Source organism: Antechinus flavipes, chromosome 3 (genome assembly GCF_016432865.1).
Source record: "Antechinus flavipes isolate AdamAnt ecotype Samford, QLD, Australia chromosome 3, AdamAnt_v2, whole genome shotgun sequence".
NCBI classification, from domain to species: Eukaryota; Metazoa; Chordata; class Mammalia; order Dasyuromorphia; family Dasyuridae; genus Antechinus; species Antechinus flavipes.
In genome coordinates this window covers 421843552-421865669 of record NC_067400.1, presented here as the reverse complement: position 1 = coordinate 421865669, position 22118 = coordinate 421843552, and the positions used below count along the sequence as shown (strand labels likewise).

Genomic DNA, 22118 nt, shown 5'->3' with positions numbered 1-22118 from the left:
GGACTGATGTCATGGGTGTCTCAAAAGAATTTGGAAGCTTAGATAATTTCTAAGTAAAGAGGTTTTATTATATTTTAATACTAATTAAAAGTGGTCTAAATTCCAAGAGAGGAAGAGAGCAAAGAACAAGGAGCAAGTGAATGAATTTATAGGGAAAATTGTGAGAGGTGGAGCTGAGGAGTACAGAACAAAAAATAGAGCAGGGTAAATGACATCATGAGATTGGGGATCATATGATTGGTGGGCAATTTCGTAATGGGGGCAAGACTTTTCTTTCATGAAACTAAAAATTACACATTATTTGAGTCCAGGTAGGAAATAGCAGCCCAGATTTTTGAATGACAAACCAGATGTCCTTGAAGAATAGCTTTGTGGAATAAAGTTATCAGGCCCAACTCCCTTTCTTTCACACATATTCCCCAAGGTTATTGCCACATCACTCCCAGTGGCTACATTCCTAAGGTGACTACGTCATTCTCAAGACCTGGTGGTCTGAGAGTTTCTTGAAAAGTATTAGGGTCTGTACTCTTTTGTATGATATACATCATTACCTAGGACAGATGATCTGGAAGTTGTTACTATAATATTCCTAAGGGCTATACCACATCAATATGTCTCATTACTTTATAGGATCACTGCACTTTTATCATGAATTTTATGGTAATTTCTCAAAAAAAACCTCAGTAAAGGTTATATTTATTGTAAGTAAAGTTTGCTATACACGTATGATTTAGCATATTTTTGGACATTGTTGATCCCAAAGAATGAGCATGCTTAGAATATTACAAAGATTTAAAGCAAATCAGCATTTGTGAAATTTAGAATCAGAGACTTTTGTAATAAATGAGCCAATGAAAAAATTAGTTTAATATTTGAAAGTCAATTTGTTTACTAAGCATCTACCATGTGCCAAGCACTGTGCTAAATGCTGGAAGGTTGGTGTCATAAATTATCGATGGAAAAAGAATATTAGAATGTTAGAATTAGAAGAGACCTTAGATCATCTAGTTTTACTGTGCCACACAATGTAAGAATCTTCTTAAACAGACCTTAAAAATAGTGCAGACCCTGAACAGACAGGGAATTAGTTAACTAATAAGTAAATTTATTCTGTTTTTTAACAGCCCTACTGGTTAAAGCACATTTAGCTGAAATTTTATTTTTTTGGCTAATCACTTCTAATTTTGGCTATTAAAATAGAAAAGTAGGTTAATATAAGAAAGGTAGTATAAAGGTGGGAAAAAAATGGACCAGGATCTTATATGTAGTTTTCTTCATTTATTTTTATAAGATTTTGATTTCCATTTTTCTTCTCTTTCCCTCTCTACTCTTCAAGACAGCAAGCAATCTGATAGAAGTTATATATGTACATTTATATTAAACATATTTCAACATTAGTCATATTGTGAATGTAGATTCAGAACAAAGGAAAAACAAACAAAAAAAAGAAATAGTATGCTTTGATCTTCATTAAGACTCCATAGTTTTGTCTTTAGATGTGAATAGCATCAAATTCTATATGTAGATAGGAAAAAAATGTTATTTAAATAAGTTACATGATAGTAATAACATTCAAAAGAATTTTGGGTTTTAATATTTATTGCTGATAATATCGATTTCTCTGTTTTCAAAGTGCTCAGCAGTTATTTGAAATTGCAAATAATAAAACCAGAGAATAAATGTTAAGGATTTCTGCTATTTGTCATCAAATATTTTCAAATGAATATTATGTTTTAGGATTAAAAACTATTTTGAACATGGATAAAAAGACAAACATGTTACAAAATATGAATTTGTTACAGAACATGTTATTTTATTATAAGACCCTGATTTTAATAGTTTATTTATTTATAAAATGAGAATAAAAAATATTTGTACTAATTATCAAGGGTAATTGTGAGGCTCACACATAGTATCTTATGTTTAATAGGCACTGAATATTTTCTGATTTATTAAAGGCTATATAATGTGACCTGTTCTTGTTTACTTTAAATTTTTAATTTTGTTCTCTAATTTGGTAGGTTACATCTTCCTTTTTGCCTCTTTTTGTCTCTTTCTGTTACGGTGCTCATTTATTTTGGAATTGGAGGAGTTGGGTTCTAATCACACTAATGACTGCTCTTTGACCTTGGACAAATCATTTAACCTCTTGGAATAAATTTTCCCATTTGTAAAAATAATTGGGTAGTATTAAATGACCTCTGTAGTTCTTCTCAATTTGATTTCTAGATCTCTTCATCTTCTTTACTTGTTCTTAAGTCCTTTTATCTTTATTCTCTAGTTTGCCAGGCAGATGGATTGCTCCTGCCTACTTTACTTTTTTCTTTCATCATTCATTATTTTCATCTCTCCTTTTCATTTTTATCACTTCAATCAATTATTTGTTAAACATCTACTGCATTTCTGGCCGTGTTAAGTCATGGGAATACAATGAAAACGATGGATCCTGACCTCAAGGAAGCTCATAGTCTAATAGAGGAGATGGTATACAAACATTTTTGTGCATATGAAACATGTATAGAATAATTTGAAGATATTCAATAAAGAGAAGGCATTTGTCCTTCTAAAACATGAGATATTGGGTAGAACTTGTAGGAAGACAGGAGGGAAGATGAAAGAGGCTTGGGAGGCAGTTAGCAAAAATGTCTCCACTCAGAAGATGGAATGTACTGTCCGGGGTAACTCTTTGGAGGATCTCAGGCTCAAAGTCCTTGGTCTTTAGGAGGAGAAGTGAAGGAGACAGGCAAGCTGCCACATAGCTTGTCAAAGATGGAGTCTTTTTCTCTGACTTTTCCCCTCAGACTTTCAATCCTTCCCTATGATTACCTCACCACAACACATTCAGCAGGCAATCCAATCCTGAGGAGAGCCATCACATTACCATGTCATCTAAGTATATGTTTATAGAACCATTATCTCACTTTGAGTAGGTGCTTAGCTTTAACTACTCTGCTGTCTCATATTCAAGTACACCTTTTCAGAGTTCAAGCCCTCTGCAATTGTTCCACCTCTCTGGAGTATCTCCTGTAGGAATTTGAAGGAGGCTATTGTCATAGGATCACAGAACATATGGAGAGTGAGAAGTAAGAGTACTGGAAAGGTAAAAGAAGGTGAAGTTATGAAGAACTTGTAAGGCCAAATAAGATTTGATATTATATCCAGCAAGTGATGGGAAGCTGCTGGAGTTGGTGGAGTAGGAGATGACTAGGGCAGACATGTGCTTTAAGAAGATCTATTTGAAAGATGAGTGGAAGAAAGACTGTGGTGGGAAAAGAGTTGAGATAGGCTAAGCAGCAAGCTATTGTAATTGTGCAAGCATGAAAAGATGTGCAAAAAGAGAGGTGGAGGAGAGGGAGAGAGAGAGTTAGAGACAGAGAGAGAGAGAGAGAGAGAGAGAGAGAGAGACAGACAGACAGACAGAGAGAGAGAGAGAAAGATGATAAGTGAATAATTCACCAAGTGAAATAATATAGAAGGAGGGAAGATGAGTACCAAGGATAAACTTGAGCCCTAGTACTATCAGGCGTGACCTGGATGAAGATACAGCAAAGATGATTGTGAGAAGAGTAGTCGAATCTTAGAGGAGAAAAACCAGGAGAGAGTAGTGTCATGAAAACCTAGAGAAAAGAGTATCAGGGAGAAAAGAGGATGTCAAAAGCAGTGGAGGAGTCCAGAAGGATAAGAATAGAGGAAGCTATTAGATTTGAGAAACACTGTTAACTTTGAAAAGACCAGTTTGTTGAATGATGTTTGGAAGTCAAAAGTGAAGAGAATTAGGAGGAGGTAGAGACACTTATTGTCAATGGTTTTCTCAAGGAATTTGATCAGAAAAAGGAAAGATGATATGATAGCTAATAGAGATGGATGGATTAGATGAGAGTTTTTTGAGGACATGAAGACGTTGGAAGTAAGGGGAAGGATGTGAAAATAAACATGTGCAAAGTATCTGTTATGTGCCAGGTAGTGTGATATTTTATTATCGTTCATTCTTGGGGATTCTTTGTTGACCCCATTTAGGATTTGAGATAGGCTAAGACAGTGAAGTGATTTGCCATTTCTTTTTCCAGCTCATTTTACAGAGGAGGAAACCGAGGCAAATAAGGTTAAATAACTGCCTTAGGGTCACACAGCCATTAAGTATCTGAGGCTAGAATTGAACTCAAAAAGATGAGTCTTCCTGACTCCAGGCCCATAACTTCATCCATTTTGCCACCTTATCTCATTTTATTTAATATAAATCCTGAGATAAAGGTACTTTATTTACAGATGAAGAAATTGTGGCAGACAGAGGTTAAGTGACTTGCCCAGGTTCACACAACTAGTAAGTATCTGCAATTGGATTTGAACCCAAGTTTTCTTGAGTCTGTGCCCAACATCTATCTTTTTTACCATTTAAGTGCCTCTAATATCTGGGTGTGTTTGTAGACTATGGGGAGGCAATTAATAGATAACTAGAGATTGAAGGTAAATGAGAATGGAGATAATGGAAAGGACAAGCTCCTGGGATGTATGTTTTTATTTGTAGAGGAGTAAACCTAGTGTAGTAGAAAGGAGACCTAATTATGTCAAAGGAGAAAAGGAGGAGATAGTGGCTAGAGGCATCTGAATTTTAAGAGATGAGAAGAAAATTAAAAAGAGAAAAAAATTTTCTCCAGAATTCTTTGCCTCTTTTTGCCTGTTGCTTTCTTTCACTGCCTTGGTGGCCCATGTTTAACTTCCTCTTTGTGTGTGTGTGTGTGTGTGTGTGTGTGTGTGTGTGTGTGTGTGTGTGATATAAATGAGAGGTTTAAAATTTTTTAAATAAAATTAGAAATTAATAATTTGCTCTATCAAAGGAAAATTCAAATTTTCAAAAAGTCTACAGGAATACATTTTCAAAATTGTTAGTTTTACTGCTTTCAAGACCATACTATAAGTCAGATCAACAGAGGAGAAGAAATAAGGTACTAATATTAAAAGTTGTGGGGGGGGGTTTGTTTGTTTTTGCATAATTCAGCAAATATATAAGAATCATTTATAATTACATAATACCTTCCTAAACATCCAAACACAAAATAAAGTCCATAAACATCCAGGAGGCGCAAAACAACAGATTTATTTTAATACTAGACATTCAAATATAAATGAATCAATGACTTTAAAATAGCAACAACTCATCAGCTGTTCTCTATTATTAGAAAAAAAATTCAACATTAGAAAAATTCCATTCAAAGTAAAATATATAAAGTATTTGGCACTCTGCCTTTGAAGACACAAGAATAATATGAATACAATTTCAAAACACTTCTTACTGAGATAAAGATCAACAATTTGAAAGGGGCATGTTAATATAATGTAAATGAAATGACAATGTTACCTACATTAATGTGAAGATTTAGTGCTATGTCAATCAAGCTATCAAAAGGTTATTTTATACAGTTAGAAAAATAATTTAAAATTCATTTGGAAAAATAAAGAATCTTAGTGGAATAATTTTAAAAGTTAGCTGAGAAGAAAGGACAATACTAGATCTCAAACTATACTACAGAATAGTAAATGAATATAGTAGCCTAATGTTTGATAAATCCAAAGACCTCTGAGATAAGAATTCACATTTTGATAAGAAAAATTAGAATGCAGAAAATATATAAATAGAAATTAAATCAAATAAATAAAGGATTAAAACAAGTAGAAATTTGGTTTTGAATATTTTAATTCTGCCACAATAAACTCCACATTGATAAATGAAACAACATAAAAGCCTATATAATATACAAATCAAAACTAGTAAGTACTTATGAGCTGCTAGTCACTGTTCTAAGTGCTGGCAATGCAAAGAAAGACAAAAGATAGATGCCATGAAGCTCCCAGTCTAATGAGACAGACAACATGCAAATAACTCTTTATAAGCAAGATATATACAGGATAAATTGGAGGTGATTGACATTGGAAAGGCACTATTAAATGAAATCTAGAAAGGTTTTGTGTAGAAGGTGAGATTTTGATTGAGACTTGAAGCTACAAGGCAGAGATGAGAAAGGAAGAATTCTAGGAAAGAAGAATAGCTGGTGAAAATTGCTAGAATTGGGAGATGGGATGTCATGTGCAAAGATTACCATGGAGGCCAGTGCCATTGTATTGTCAAGTATATGGGTGTTGTAAGGTCTAAGGAGACAGGAAAAATAGGGGGGAGACAGCTTGCAAAGGACATATGGGCCTTTTCCTTCCTTCTTTAATCTTTTTGGGGTAAAATAGTATGTGGAATGACTGGGTTGAAGGGCATAACACCATTTAATATGTTTTGAAGTATAGTTCCAAATTTCTTTTCACAATGGTGACACCATTTTGTAGCTCTTCCAGTAATACATTAAAGCATCTGTTTTTCTTTAGTCCTTCCAGCTTTTGTCCTTTCCCTGTTTTATAATTTTAACTAATTTGATGAGTATCAGGTAGTACCTAAGAGTTGTTTTAATTTGCATTTCCCTAATTATTAGTGACAAAAATTATTTTTATATGGCTATTCATAATTTGGATTTCTTCTTCTGAATGCTACCTATATCACTTGACCCATTATCATTTAGGAAATGGTGATTATAAATTTGACTAAATTGCCCATTTATCTTAGAAATGAGTCTTTATCTGAGAAAATTGCTGCAAAGATTCTCTCCTCCCTATCCAATTTTGTGTTTCTCTTCTAATTTTAGATGTTTTGGTTTTGTTTGTGCAAAACATTTTTTAACTTTTTGTGTGATCAAAATTGTCTATTTTACCTACTGTGAACTTTTCTATCTTTGCATCCCTAGAGATTAACACAGTGCTTGATACAAAGTAGGTATTTAATAAATGCTACTGACTCTATTGACTGTTGATTCTTTTGTCTTCAGGATAAAATAAAAAACTACCATTTTGCTTTAGACATCTGTCTAGATTTATTTCATTTAACTTCTCTATATTTAAGCTGTTCTCTTTTCTATTCCTTGATTTTCACATTCTGTCTCCTAATTCCATTTCTTTGAATAAACTAGTGAATATGTTGTATCTTCATTTTTCCTTTTTTTAGAATCCTGTTTCCTTCAGGATTTAATTCAGACTCCTTTTCCAATAAGAAAGTCTTCTTTATTCTCCATAGTTGATAATGCTCTCATAATTTTCAAATTCTTTCTCTTATATTTAGTTGTATAAATGATATTTCCTCGATAATATAGGATGTTTCCTTTCCTTTCTTTTCCCTTCCTTTTCCCTTTCCCTTTCCTTTCTTGTATTGCCTAACATCTAGAACAGACCTTCCACATAGCAGGGGTTTGTAACTGCTTACTTCAGTAAATAAAAATATCACTGACAGTACTTCAACAATATTATTTTCCAGTTCTTCCAGTAACTGATGATTCAGGATTTGATGACTTGTATTCATAAATGACAACAAGGGAGTATTTTATTTTCCCCTTAATTATCTTGCATATCAATTTCTTATTAACCAATTTCCTTGTCCTCTTTCCAATGTAAACATTCTTCTTGATAGAAAAAGCAAATAAAAGAAGAAGTATTGTGTATAGGAATAGTAAGAAGGCCAGTGTGACTATACCATAGAGTACATGGAGAGGAGCAATATGTAATAAGGTAGAAAGTTGAGATCATGTTGCGAAGAGTTTGAATGTTAAGTAGAATCTATATTTGATTCCAGAAGTGAGTTTATATGTTCAAACCAGTGGTTTAGGAAAATCAGTTTGGCAGTTATGTTATGAATAGCTTGGAATTGTGAGAGATTTCAGACAGAGACTCAAGTTAGAAAGCCATTGGAAATAGTCCATGTGAGAGTGATAAAGTTCTAAACTAAGATGATTACTGTATTAGTGAAGAGATGTATGACAGAGAAAATGTAGAAAAAAGTACAAACACTTAAAATGTATGAGAATGAGAAACAATGAGGATTAAATGATGCTTAACAGAAATATTCTATCTCATGATACAAAAGGAAGAAAAAAGCGATTTGATGTAAATAATATACTAAATAATATAGAGAGGAAATGATTAAAGTTGCAATCTGTTTGGAAAGATGAGAGAAGATAGGATCAAACAGATATAAAGAGGATTAACCTTTGCAAGAAGAAGAGTTACATCTTTGGCAGAGATTTAAGGAGAGGAAGAAAGGGCAGGAGATAATGTCAATGCGTTTTGAAAAGAAACAAATGGAAAAAAAAGAGTGCAAGGTCTCACTTTTCTTAATAAAGATGGACAATCTTCAGGTAAGAGAAGAGGGAAGGGAAATGTCAGAGATTTGAAGATGGAAAGGGAAATTTGACGTAGGATTTATGGTAAGTGACAATTGAAATGAAATAGGGAGGACTAAAAGGATTGCCTTTCTTCACCAGTGAAGATTCAGTTGAAGCTAGATAACATAAATCTGTAGTGTATCCAGTTAGCATAATTGTGATTTCATTCAGTTCTATATAACAGCAGCTGAGTAAAAGAAGACAAATGGCAGAAGTAATCTGGGATTGATATTTACTAAGGCATGAACATCAATTGGACATGAGAGCAAAGGTTCACAAGTAGGTGATAATGTAGCGTTCAATCGGCTATTCATAGTGTTAAGACTAGGGAGAGGCAAAAGGTGAAATCATAAGTATGTGTAATGGCCTTAGAAGGAGAATGTATAGTTAAATGGTGATCATGATAAGGGTGGCGAATGAGTGAGAGAAACTGAGACAATAGAATGATAGGAAGTTAAGATTCAACAGAGTTTTTGTCTTAAAGATTGTTGTTCGTCCTTTATTCTCAAAGAGGACTAAGACATTGGAGAGGTGATGCCATGAAGTAGAAGATGAGATTTAAGGAGAATGAGGAATCAAGAAGTTAGAATTTGTTGTGGTTGTATTGTTTCAGTTGTGTTTAATTCTTCATGATCCCATTTGGGGATTTCTTATCAAAGATACTAGTGGTTCAATACCCTTCTTCCCTCTAATTACTTTCCCTTATTAAAATAAGCAACAGCAACAAAAAAAGATCTCAAATCAGCCTCTTGTGCATTGAAATTCATTTATACTAATTTGTTACCTGTTTCATTGTAATTATATATTTAAGCATTTTCATCTTTTCTGGTGGAATGAAAAACTTTATTGTCTTTTTTTTTTTTCCTTTTCTATGTCTGAGGCTCTCTCTAAAGGTAAACATGTTTTTTAGTGCTAAATATACTTAGTTTTAAATGAATAGTTTTTGTGGTGAGATTTGAGGGAGATTACAAATAGTTCTGGGTTAGAAGGGATAGTATAATTAATAGGTCACTAGGTGGAGTTGGCAGAGAAAGCTTGAAGTACTGATAAAATTACTCCCAGAGGCAGACAAGGAAGAGCACTGATAGGGATCAGTTCAGATTTACATTTCTACTTTTGTGGAGGTCTGATGTAACTACACCTTATATACAATTATACAATACAAAATACAATACAACTAAATACAATTACTATATACAATAGAAAGCCATGTTATGATGTCAAACCCTTGAGGTTAATTTTCCCCTATAAATCTGCTTATATGGCCCATGTCACCTTTGCTGAATTCTTTTGAATTAGTTGGCTACAGTGTTCTGCCTCATGGAGTTTTTCTTCCCATTCCCTCCACCATGCCTCATGTTGTTGTTTTTTCCTTATAGTTAACTAGCCTTTTTAGGGTCCTAATTCCCTTTTAGGATTTATCCTTCCAGTCAATAGTTGTACTCCTACCTCATAAAGTATTCCCATTCTCCTGGTAAATTGTGAGTTCCACTAGGGAACTTGGCTTTTCCATTCTTAATTGTAAAACCCCCTTTCTTTCCTAATTATATCCTCTTCCAAATCTGTTTCTTATTTACCACCCCTGGTGCCTATTTTACATTGTCATTTTGTCTGTAATCTCTTGTAAATAAGCCTATTTTTTTTCAAAGAGAAAAGCCATTGTGAATTCTTCATATGAACTGAATCCCAACATTTGGTGCCAAACTCCAACATATGGTGCCAATTGCTCTCAATCTCATCATTTGATACTGAATCTCAAACACATCATAATTAGTTTGCTATAGAATCAGTGGTTGTCTATTGAAAGTAAACCGTAGCTGGAAGCCAATTCCTTGGGAGTATTAGCTTGGGAGTGAAAACTATTGTATCTTCAGTCAAATGCAACAGAATTTAAGGTCACTTAGATTTTTTTTTTTAATAATAGGTTTTTATTTTCAAAATATGTGCAAAGATAATTTTTAGCATTCAGCATTGCTAAAACTTGTGTTCCATTTATTTCTCCCTCTTTTCTTTTCCCTTCTCCTAGATAGCAAGTAATCCAGTTTAGGTTTAAAAATGTGGAATTCTTCTAAACCTATTTCCATATTTATTATGCTACATACACAAAAATCAGATCAAAAAGGGGAAAAAATGAGAAAGAAAAAACAAACAAGCAAACAACTACAAAAAAGGTGAAAATATTATGTTGTGATCCACATTCAGTCCTCTCTGGATGAACATGGCTTTCTCTATCACAAGTCCATAGAATTGGCCTGAATTATCCCGTTGTTGAAAAGAACCTAGTCTAACAGAGTTGATCATCACATAATCTTGTTGTTCTGTACAATATTTTCTTGGTTCTACTCACTTTACTTAGCATCAGTTCATGTAAGTCTCTCCAGGCCTTTCTGAAATCATCCTGCTATCATTTTGATTTCATAATAAATGTGTATGTGGGGGGAGAGACACACTTGGTTAGGACCTCCTCATCCCCTTCCCACCTGTTGAAGAAATTTGATAGTGAACAAAGTACAAAGAAGAATTTATATTATGTTATTGATATAATGTAGCTTCTAGGAAGGAGGGGATAAATTAACTAATGGAGACCAGATTCTCTCTGTACAGGACCACTAAATGTTGGCTTCAAAGGAAACCTCATAAAGATTAGGGTTCCAGATTGGTGTCGTGAGGTGTTTCAAAAGCATTTTCAGGCTCATACCTGTCTCCAAATCAAGGGGCAAAGTTTATTATAACTCTAACGCCAGTTGAAGTAGGCTAAGTTACAAAGGAATTTAGCAAATTCCTTTGCTAAGGAGCAGGAGCAAGAAGATACATTTATAGGAAGAATATTAGATCTAGTGCTTTATATCACTGATATACTAATTTTATGGCTTGGAGGTAAAACTGAGGAGTGATCTTAGAGTTGGTATTATTAAAATGTTATAGCATCAATTGTTAACAATACAATTGTAAAAGGTAAAATCTGTTAAATTAATATACACTCTAGTATTCATTGCCAAATTTTTTTTTCTAGGAGGACCAGGATGGTAGCCAAGGTGTGGGCAAACGCAAGAGGGTAAAATTAAGCAGCAGTGTCAAAGGTATTTATAAAGTGATGATTTAATTTTGTTCTCATGTTTGTTGGTTCTGTTTTTGCTTGCAGAAAAACTTCCAAGATGATTCAGTTAGTGTACCAAAAACCCTAGCCAATTTAAATTGTGAAAGGGAAATCTTTTATAGTTTTATAATTCACAGTGACATATAATTATCTGTAAAAATGACAGATAAAATGTACACTATTGGACATTTATTGATGTTTTTTATATAACTATATTTGACCTTAAAAAAGGCTTTCCTTTGGTCTGCTTGATTTTTATATAATGCTTTATTTGGCATGAAATTTACTATTTTGATGAAGTTTATGAGGTTAAAAATAATTAATTTAATCTGTAAAAACAAAGTATATACAAAATAATGTATAACAATGCTATTAACTGGATATGTTAGTTTATACAAAAAGCTTGATAAAGCAGATCACATGGTTTCTTAGGGGCAGGGTTGGGAGGAAAAAATGTCCTGGGCTATGGTTGTGAGCAAGGGAGAGTAAGCATATGTGCTAGTGATAGTCTAATCTAGTGGTAGTAGAAAGTCTAGAGCTTTTCAAGTTCATGGAAGGACATTAATAAGTCACAACTTAATGTTCCTAAATTATAGGTATAATAGCTTTTTTAAACCTTTTTTCCTCCTACCATTTAGGTTCAATCATGTTTTCGATTGTCTCTGGAGGACTAAATTAGGGTCACTTATTGAAGCAGTTGGAATGAACCCTCTCTGATTTTTTAGTTTCCTCTACCTCGTTAAGTTCCTTCATTGGTGGCAAATGATTCTCTAAATGATGATAATATAGTAAGGAAAAAATATAGAAAGGAAAAAATGAGAAAATCTGTGCACAGAATTTTAAATGTCCAAAAAACATGAGAGAGAAAAGAAGAGAGAAATTAGAGATATGGCATAAAGTAGACTAGTACTGCTAAATGTTATTTTTTTGCATTTTCTACCAGTTCATAGCTTTTGATCTAGGCTTAGCTCAGGGGTTTAGATTATGATTTGTTCTCAGCTTTAAGAATTCAGATCTTAGGAATTTCTGGGGAAGACTATGTTTATTCCCAGGCCTATACGAGTAATTACAGTAATTAGGATCTCTCTCATCAATAGAATAGAACTTTCCAGATTCCTAAGGAAAGTCTGAACCTAACTACCTTGGATATTCTTTGAATCACCTGGCTTGGAATAAATCCTTAGATGGTTCTCAATTAGAAAATCTCCTTTCAGCTCAGTGGTTCTGCTTTATGTTTAGGAAATACTTGAAATGTGGTTTTGTACTACAGATATATAATATGACTTTGGTCACAGCTAATTCCTATTTGTAGGAAAATGATGAAATACATTTGCTTATATGTTACTTTTTGTCTGGATTTATGATAAAATAAGAAAGAATACTGTTCTTTTCACTATTCTTGGAGGTGAAAGTTTATCACCAAAAAGACATATTTTATAGCTGAATTGTTTTTAGGATTGAATTCAGTGTTTTTCATGCTTAAAAGTAGTAAAAATAGTTTAAGCCTTTAATTATTTTTTGGTGTGTTTTATTATTCAGCGTATCCTAGTTTCATGAAACAATATTGATATCTTGCAATGCTATCAAATAATCAGAAGTTATTCTCTATGTTAAGGAAAATTTGACTTGACATTTTGAAAATAAGGTGTAATTAAATATGGAAACAGTTATGAAGCCATCTTCAGTTTGTATGTAATTTTTTTTTTTTTTTGGCTCAGGCAATCTGGGGTTAAGTGACTTGCTCAGAATCACACAGTTGGAAGTGTTAAGTCTCTGAGGCCAGATTTGAACTCAGGTCTTCCAGACTAAAGGATTGGTGCTCTGTATACTGTGTCATCTAGCTGCCCCAGTTTCTATGTGTTTTAATGTAGATTTTTGAACTATTCCTGATTGATTTTAGAAATGAAACATAACATATTAAGTAAAATTATTCACAGTTAGGAATTTTAAGACAATTTGGGAAGAGAGTACTAAAAGAAATATTTCTATTTGAATTTTTTAAAATTGACATTTCTTTAAGAGAATCATATCTTCTTGAGTTTGGCTTCTTTAGTGTAGCAACATCTTTTTTTTTTTTTTTTTGGCTTTAAGAAACTATAAAGAGCTTACATTTACTGAGAACAGACAGTATTTAAATAAAAACTAAAAACAAAGTATATACAAAATAATGTATAACAATGCTATTAACTGGATATGTTAGTTTATACAAAAAGCTTGATAAAGAATATCACATCGTTTCTTAGGGGCAGGAAAAAATGTCTTGGGCTATGCCTGTGAGCAAGGGAGAGTAAGCATATGTACTAGTGGTAGACTTGCTGAGAGCTGGGGCCATGCTGTCTGTGGTCACAGGCAGGCGAACATGGAGCTTAGAAAACAATAGCACAAAAACCTGAAACTTGAAACATTATCCTTCAGATATGCTTTGGGACTAGATGACTTTAACACAAAGATAACAGATAAGAAATAAACCACTTAAAAAGATGAGTAAGTAAAAGAGAAAGAACTTCACCCTAGATAACTACTATGGTGATAGAGAAGATCTGGGTTCAGATTTACAAGACAGTGAAGTCAAAATAACTATGACCTCTTCTTAGGAAAAAAATAAGAGTAACATAAGCAAATAAAGAAAATTATGAACAGAAAGTTAACAATTGGAAGAAAAGGTCCAAAAGCTTGTGGAAGAAAATAACTCTTTAAAAATTAGAACTGGGAAAGGGTAAGCTAAAGACTTCATAAGACACAAGAAATAATAAAACAATTTAAAAAATGAAAAAAATGGAAGAGAATGTGAAAATAGCACATTAAAAAAACAACCCAGAAAACAGATTGAAAGGAGACAATATTAGAATTTTTATTGTATGTGAAAGTAATGATTATATGTGTGTGTGTGTATTTTGAAGATATACTTCAAGAAATTAAGGAAAATTGCTTTGAAGTTTTAGAACTAGAGAGTGAACTAGAAATTGAAAAAAATCCACCAGTTACTATCTGAAAGAGATCTCAAGATGAAAACTAATAGGAGCTCCTAGGTCAAGGAGAAAATACTACAGGCAGCTAGAAACAATTTAAATATTGTGGAACTAGTCAGAATAACACATGATTTAGTAGCTTCTACATTAAAAAAGCAAAGATCATAGAACATGATATTCTGAAGAGGAAAGGAATTTATCTAACAAAGCTGAATGTAATCCTGTATGGAAAAAAAAGGGTATTTAATGAATTAAAGGACTTTATGATATTTGTGAAGGAAAGATCAAAACTGAATGGAAAATCTCACCTATGAAAAATAGAAGAAATATTAAAAGGCCAATTATGAAGGATTTAATAAGGCCAAACTATTTCGTTCTTATATGGGAAAATGTTATCTAAAATTCTTAAGCATGTTATCATTTAAATGTGGAAATATATTTAGAAGAATTGCACATGTTTAATCTATTGAATTACTTGCTGTCTAGGGGATGGGGGAAGGTGAGGTGGGAAGGAGAAAAATTTGGAATACAAGATTTTGCAAGAGTGAATGTTGAAAATGATCTTTACAAGTATTTAAAAAATAAGCTATTACTACATTTTAAAAAATGTCATCATTAAGAATTGAACATGTTTAACCTGTATGGGATTGCTTGATGTCTGGGGAGGGGTTAGGAGGATAGGAAGAAGAAGAAAAACTTGGAACATCAGATTTTGCAAATGTGAATGTTGAAAACTATCTTTCCATGTGGCTGGAAAAATAAAATACTATTTAAAAAAAATGTTGTCATTACTAATGTTTGAAATAGCATATGTAGGTTGAAGGCTTTGGTTGAGGTAACTGATGGTATTTAGTGGAAAGAGGTAAAATGGAGCAATTATTTCATGCAAATGAAGAATGAAAGGAAGAATTGAGTGGGGGACAGGAGGAAATAGAAGGCTAGTAGTGTTAGAACCTTATTCTCATCAGAACTGGGTTAAAGAAGTAGCAACATATATATGTAAAGGTAGTAACATATACATAACTAATAGTCAAATAGAAATGTGAGAAGATAGGGTAAGGAAGGGACCCTTGGAAAGGGTGCATATCAAGAAATGGGTAAGGGAAAAGGATGAAGGAGGGATTCTAAGAAGGTTGAGTAGATTAAGGAATAGGAAAAAAGGTGGAAAAGATAAGAGAGGGCTTTTTAGAAGGTGTATGAATTAGAAAGACAAGTAAATTAGATGTCTGAGGAGATATGGAGAAGGAGAGAAGGATAAAGAGGAAGGAAAAAATAGATTGGAGGGAAATATACAACAAATAATTATAACTTTGAATGTGAATGGGATTTAAACACCCATAAATGAAACTGATAACAAAATGTATTAAAACCCAGAATCTATGTGTTGTTTACAAAAAAAAAACAAAAACAAAACATTTAACAATGAGAGATGTACTAAGAGTAAAAATAAATAAGTGGAGTAGAATGTGTTATTCTCTAGTTGATGCCAAAAAAAAAAAAAAAAAAAAAAGGGCAGGAATACCAGTCATGATTTCAAAATTAAAGCTGAAATAGATGTAATTAAAAGAGATAATTAGGGAAAACTATAATAAAAGATATCATAGGTAATATATAGCATTCACATTTTTAAAGGTGGAAATACATAGCAAAACTATAATAAATAGTATCACAATAGTAGTGAGGGAATTAAGGACAAATTAAAATCCCTAATTAAACATCAAAATAAAATCCCAAATAATTTAAAATGAGATTAATAAAATTGAACATAAGGAAACCATTGAATGAATTAATAAAATTAGGAGTTGGTTTTATTGAAAAAAACCCTACTAAAATAGATGAACCATTGATTAATATATATATAAAAGAGAGGACAACCAAATCACTAGTATCAAAAATCAAAAGGGAGACTATACCACTAATGAAGGTGAAATCAAAACAATTATTAGGAGTTATTTTGCTCAATGATATGAAAATAAATTTAACAACTTAAGTGAAATGGAAGAATACTTAGAAAAATATAAACTGCCTAGATTGACAGAAGAGGAAGTAGAATATTTTAAATCTATTTTAGAAAAATAAACAGGCCAAAATGAATTTCATATAAAAATTAGGACTAAGACAGATTTACCAAGTGAATTTTACCAAACTTTTTTTTTTCAAATGTTAGATAAATTATTTGGGATTTTAGACAAAGAAGGAGTCCTACCAAATTCCTTTTATGAATATGATACTTAAAAACCAGGAAAAGCAAAAAGAGAGAATGAAAATTACAGACCAATTTTACTAATGAATATGGATGCAAAAGTCCTAAATAAAATACTAACTAGGATGGTAACTGGGTGGTTCAGTGGATATTCCACTACCTGAATTCAAATTTGACCTTAGACACTTTTTACCTGACCATGTCAGGTTAATTATCTAAAACAAAACAAAACAAAAAAAAACAACTAGGAGGCTACAATGATATATCACACAAATTATACATTGTGATGAAGTTAGATTTATATCAGGAATGCAGGGATGGTTTATCATAAGGAAAACTATTAAGAATTCATTAGATCAATAAAAAAGTAACAAAGATTATATGATTATATCAGGAAATGCAGAAAAACTTTGAGAATTCAAATACAACATTCATTCCTTTTAAAAAACACTACATATGTGACAGCTGCATGGTGCAGTGGATAGAGCATCAGTCCTGAAGTCAGGAGGATCTGAGTTTAAATCTAGTCCCAAACACTCAACTCTTCCTAGCTGTGTGACCCTGGGCAAGTCACTTAACCCCGATTGCCTCAGCAAAAAAAAAAAAACCCAACAACCCAAAACAAAATAAAATACTGGAAAGCATAGATATAAGTTGATTTTTCCTAAAAATAATTAGAAGCATTTCCTTAAAACCATCAGCATTATTTGTAATGAGGTTAGAAGCCTTCCCAGTAAGATCAGCAGTATAAGAAGGATGTCCATTATCACCAGTATTATGCAATATTTATTAGAAATGCTAGAAAAAAGTAATCAAAATTATTAGAATTGTCAATAGGGTAACAAAACATATTTCCTTTTGCAGGTGGTATGGCCCAGAAATTCAACTAAAAAGTTAGTTGAAACAATAATTTTAGTCAAATAATAGAATATAAAATAAATCTACATAAATCATCAAAATTTCTATATATCATTAACAAAACACTGCAAGAATAAATGCACCCAATTTAAAATAACTGTAGACACCATAAAATACCAGGGAGTATAAGACAAATCCAAAAAGTACATGAAAATAATTTAAAAAAAATTTTATATAAAAATAAAATCAGATTTAAATAACTGGAGAAATATTCATTGTTCATGGATGGATAGAGCCAGTATAATGAAAATAACATTTTTGCCTAAAAACTTAAGTCAATGTCATCCCATCTTAACTACCAAAAATTATCTTATTGAGGTAGAAAAAAATAATAAAATTCATTTGGAAGAATAAAAGATAAAAAATATCAAAGGAGTTAATTAAAAAAATGTAAAGATAACAGTACCACATCTTACTTAAACTATTATCAGATGGTAATTATCAAACTTATCTGGTACTGGCTAAGAAATAGAATGGTAGCTCATTGGAACAGAGTAGACATACAATATATTGCAGTAAATCATCATAGTAATTTGATATGTATAAAGGTTTAAGCTGGTGGATTAAGAATTCAGTATTTGATAAAAAATGTGGGGAAAATTGGAATGAAGTCTGGCAGAAATTGGATATAGATTGATATCTTACTATTTACCAAAATAATATTTTACCAAATATTATTTATCAAAATAAGGTCAATATGGATATATGGCCTATGTATAAAGGGAGATAGCATAAATAAATCAGAAGAACATGGAACATAGTACCTATCAGATTTATGGATGGGAAAGAAATTTAAGAATAAACAAGAGATTGAGAGTATTTTAAGATGTAAAATTTTGATTACCCTAAATTAAAAAGGCTTTGTACAAATAAAAGCAACATAGCCAAGATTATAGAAAAACAGAAAATTGAGGGGAAAATTTATAGACATTTTCTCAGATAAAGGTCTCTTATCTCAGATATGTAAAGAACTTTGTCAAATTTATGGGAATATGAGTCATTCCCCAATTGATAAATGGTCAAAGCATATGAACAGGCCGTGGTAGTTTTTTTTTTTTTTTAATGAAGAAATCGGCTATTTAAATTTGTGAAAAAATTCTCTGCATTATTATTGACTAGAGAAATTCAGGTTAAAACAACTTTGAGATATCTATCAGCTATAGGATTGGCTAACATGTTAAAAGGGGAAAATGAAATGTTGGAAAAGATGTGCAAAAAATGGGACACTAATACACTGTTGATGGAATTGTGAACTGATCCAACCATTTTGGGTAACAGTTTGGAAATTATGCTTAAAGAATTATAAAACTGTGTTTACCCATTGACCTAACAATACCACTATTAGGTCTGTTTTCCAAGGTGATCAGGAAGAAAGGAAAAGAATCTATATTAAAAAAAATATATATTTATAACAGTTCTTTTTATTGTATCAACTTGGGCATGGTGTAACAAATTGTGATTATATAACTATGATGAAATAATACTGTGTTGTAAGAAATGATGAGCAGGTTGATTTTAGAAAAACATGGACATACTTGCATGAAATAACGAGTAAAATAAACAGAAACAACAGAATGTTTTATATAGTAGCAGCAATATTATTGTGAATTACTAAATTATTCTGACTCTTAAAATACATCCATTACAAAGGCCTATCAAAGAAGATGCTATCCCTCTTCAGAGAAACAGCTGAAAAATAGAAGTAAGCATAGTATGTCCTTTACTACTCACATAAATGCTAATGAACACATAAAAATCAGTTGCTTGAAGAAACACAACATGGGTTTTTGCATTGGCCTTTCCATTTTATTTATAATAAATTCCTTGTTCCTTGATTAATTTTTTTTTCTTTTTGCTGAGGCAGTTGGGGTTAAGTGACTTGCCCAGGGTCACATATCTAGGAAGTATTAAGTGTCTGACATCAGATTTGAACTGAGGCCCTCCTGACTTCAGAACTGGTGCTCTATCTCCTGCGCCACCTAGCAGCCCCTTAATTGGGGTTTTTACTGACGGCACAGTGGATATAGTCCTGGTTTTGCAGTCAGAAGACCTCAGTTCACATATAACCTAAAATACTAGCTGTGTGACTTTGAGAAAATCCCTTAACCTCTTTGCCTCAGTTTCTTTAACTGTAAGGTGAGGATAATAGTAGCACCTAACCCATAAGTTTGTTTTGAGGATCAAATAACACAATATTTGTAAAAAGTACTTAGCACAGTGTCTGGCACATATTAGGTACTATGTGCTTCCCCACTTTTTTTTTTTTTTCTGACATGGAATCTGTCAGTTTGCCGTATTCCATAGCTTCTGTATATTCCTTTTTATTTCTCTTTTAAAATGACCACTTTTAGATTTATTTTGCCTTTTTAAAATTTTTAATCAAGTCTCTTATTATCTCAGTATATATGCTTCTGAGATCTGTATATCTAGCCCTACTGACATCTTGACTGCTTCATAAGTATTTGAAACTCAAAATGTCCAAAACAGAATCCATTATATTTTCTTCAACTCTGACCATCTTTTCAGGTTTTTTATTTTTAAGGCCACCACCATCCTTCCTGTTATCCCAGTTTCTTCCAGTCTTTACTTTTCATCCACTCTGCATATGTAGTTTGTTTTGTTAGGTTTTATCATTTTTATCTTTGTAACATTTATAATATGCATCCCCTTCACTCTTCTCACAAATTCTGTTTGAGACTCCTCATTACTACTTACCTGGAATATTGCAATAGCCTTCTGATTGGTCTTTCTGCCTCAAGTTCTCCATATTCCTCTCTCTCCTTTACTCAGCTACTGAAGTGATCTTCCCAAAATACAGGTGCCACCATATTAACTTTCTCTTTATTAAGCTCTAGCTATTTCCTATTGCTTCCAAGATCAAATATAAAATGCATCTTTTGGCATTTAAAGTCCTTCATAACCCCTTAAATTTCCTTTCTCTCTTTTTAGTTTTCTTAATTCCCCTTTATGAACTCCAAGATCCAGCTACACTGATTTGTTCTTTGTACCTCATCTTCCATCTCCCAATTCAGTTTATTTGCATTGGTTGTCCCATATGTGTAAATATTGTTCTTTATCTTCTACTCCTAGCTTCTCTGTATATCTTCAAAATGTATTTTCCATTTATACTTATATATGGAATCTGTACCATAATTACTTAAACAGTAGCATTAGAGTGAGAGCACCTTGCAAGCATGGATGATGTTTTTGCCTTTTTTTGTATTCTCAGTGCTTCATGTATATAGTAAGTACTAAATAAATAGATGACACTGCATAACAATATATAAGTATTGGGCTATTACTATTTTATGAATTTATTCTTAGGTTGCTGAAAATTAGAAACTTTTCTAAAGAGGTATACAGTGTACTGTTTATACATAATTATCTCCAGTACACAGTTTGTTTAAACTAAGGGGATAATGAAATGATAAGGAAGGATTTTTTTTTTTTTTTCTGTAGGTGAATTCACAGTCTAGGTCATGAAGTTTTACACAATCAAAAGTTTATGCTTGGCTTTATTCTTCTTTGATTTTGATTGAACTTATCAACATTTCATACACAAAGATTGGTAATACTGTTAAATTCATAGAATGTTTTGTATAAGAATCAGAGTGTGTATTTTATGTTTTTATTTTGAGATTATTATACATAATAGTTTTACTTCCCCTCCCTATTCCATTTCTGTCCAAATCACATGAAAAATAAGTTTTGTTGTGTGAAGTTTTGAATTATGTGAAGTATATTGTATATAAAATAGATTGTAAACTTTTTGAGGGTTGGTGACTTTAATTTTTGTTTATCTCATTACCTGGCACATAGTTGATTTATAATCAAGATGATAATCTCTAATAATCTATATGTTGTTTTTTGAATTTTGAATTTTTGGCATACTTTTATTGATATTTTTTGTTTTTGTCACATATGTTTTGTCTTACTTTTCTCCTTGCCTCCCTTCTTGCCTTCCTTTGTACCTCTCTTCTTTCCTTCCCCCATTTCTTCTTTTCTACTATTCTTACCCCCCCATTCTTTTCTTTTTCCTCTCCCTCATTCCTTTATACCCTTCCTTCTCTCCTTTCCCTCCCCATTCTTCCCTCCTTCTCTCCCTTGCTACTTCCTTCCCTCCCTTCCTCCTCCTCTCCTTCTTTTCCTCTCTCCCTCTCTCACTCCTTCTCTCCCTCACTTCCTTCTCTCTTTCCATCTGTTTCTCTCTCCTCCTCATCTGATGAAAATCTGTTGGCATTCTGCTGCTCTCTCATAATCCCAAAACCTATTTTCAGTCCTCCCTAATAAGTCCTTCTATTTCTTGATCCTCAATTCTTTCCCAGGCTGTTCACTAGCTATACTTCCCTTTTCCATTTTGATTCCTTGGTTTAGCCAGTTCAATTTTATAACTATTTCTTAACATAACCTCAACATAACCTCAATTGTACCCTTACTATGGCAGGGCATTCCTTTTATACTTCATGTCCTAGTAAGTAATTAATTTACTATTTTACTCACCACAGATAAAAACCTCCCATGACTTTACCTTTCTCACCCTTTTAACTTGAAACCTTAGTTAATATTTTTATTGAAAAAATGGAAATTTCTGAGATTTCCCTTTTCTTACTTTTTCATCTCACAGGTTCTACCACTGTTTTCTTTCACCTTGTTTTTCCTAATCAGATGTTCTCCTTTTTAAA

General features: G+C 32.4%; 1 protein-coding gene across 1 annotated transcript in view; it reads left to right on the top strand.

Annotated features, from left to right (window-relative positions):
- Window positions 1–22118, top strand: part of UBR3 (ubiquitin protein ligase E3 component n-recognin 3) — a 266439-nt gene that overhangs the window by 62941 nt on the left and 181380 nt on the right. The window contains exon 6 of the mRNA XM_051986192.1: window positions 11263–11329. Coding sequence (XP_051842152.1) covers window positions 11263–11329 — 67 coding nt within the window. The remainder of the gene's footprint in view (window positions 1–11262; window positions 11330–22118) is intronic.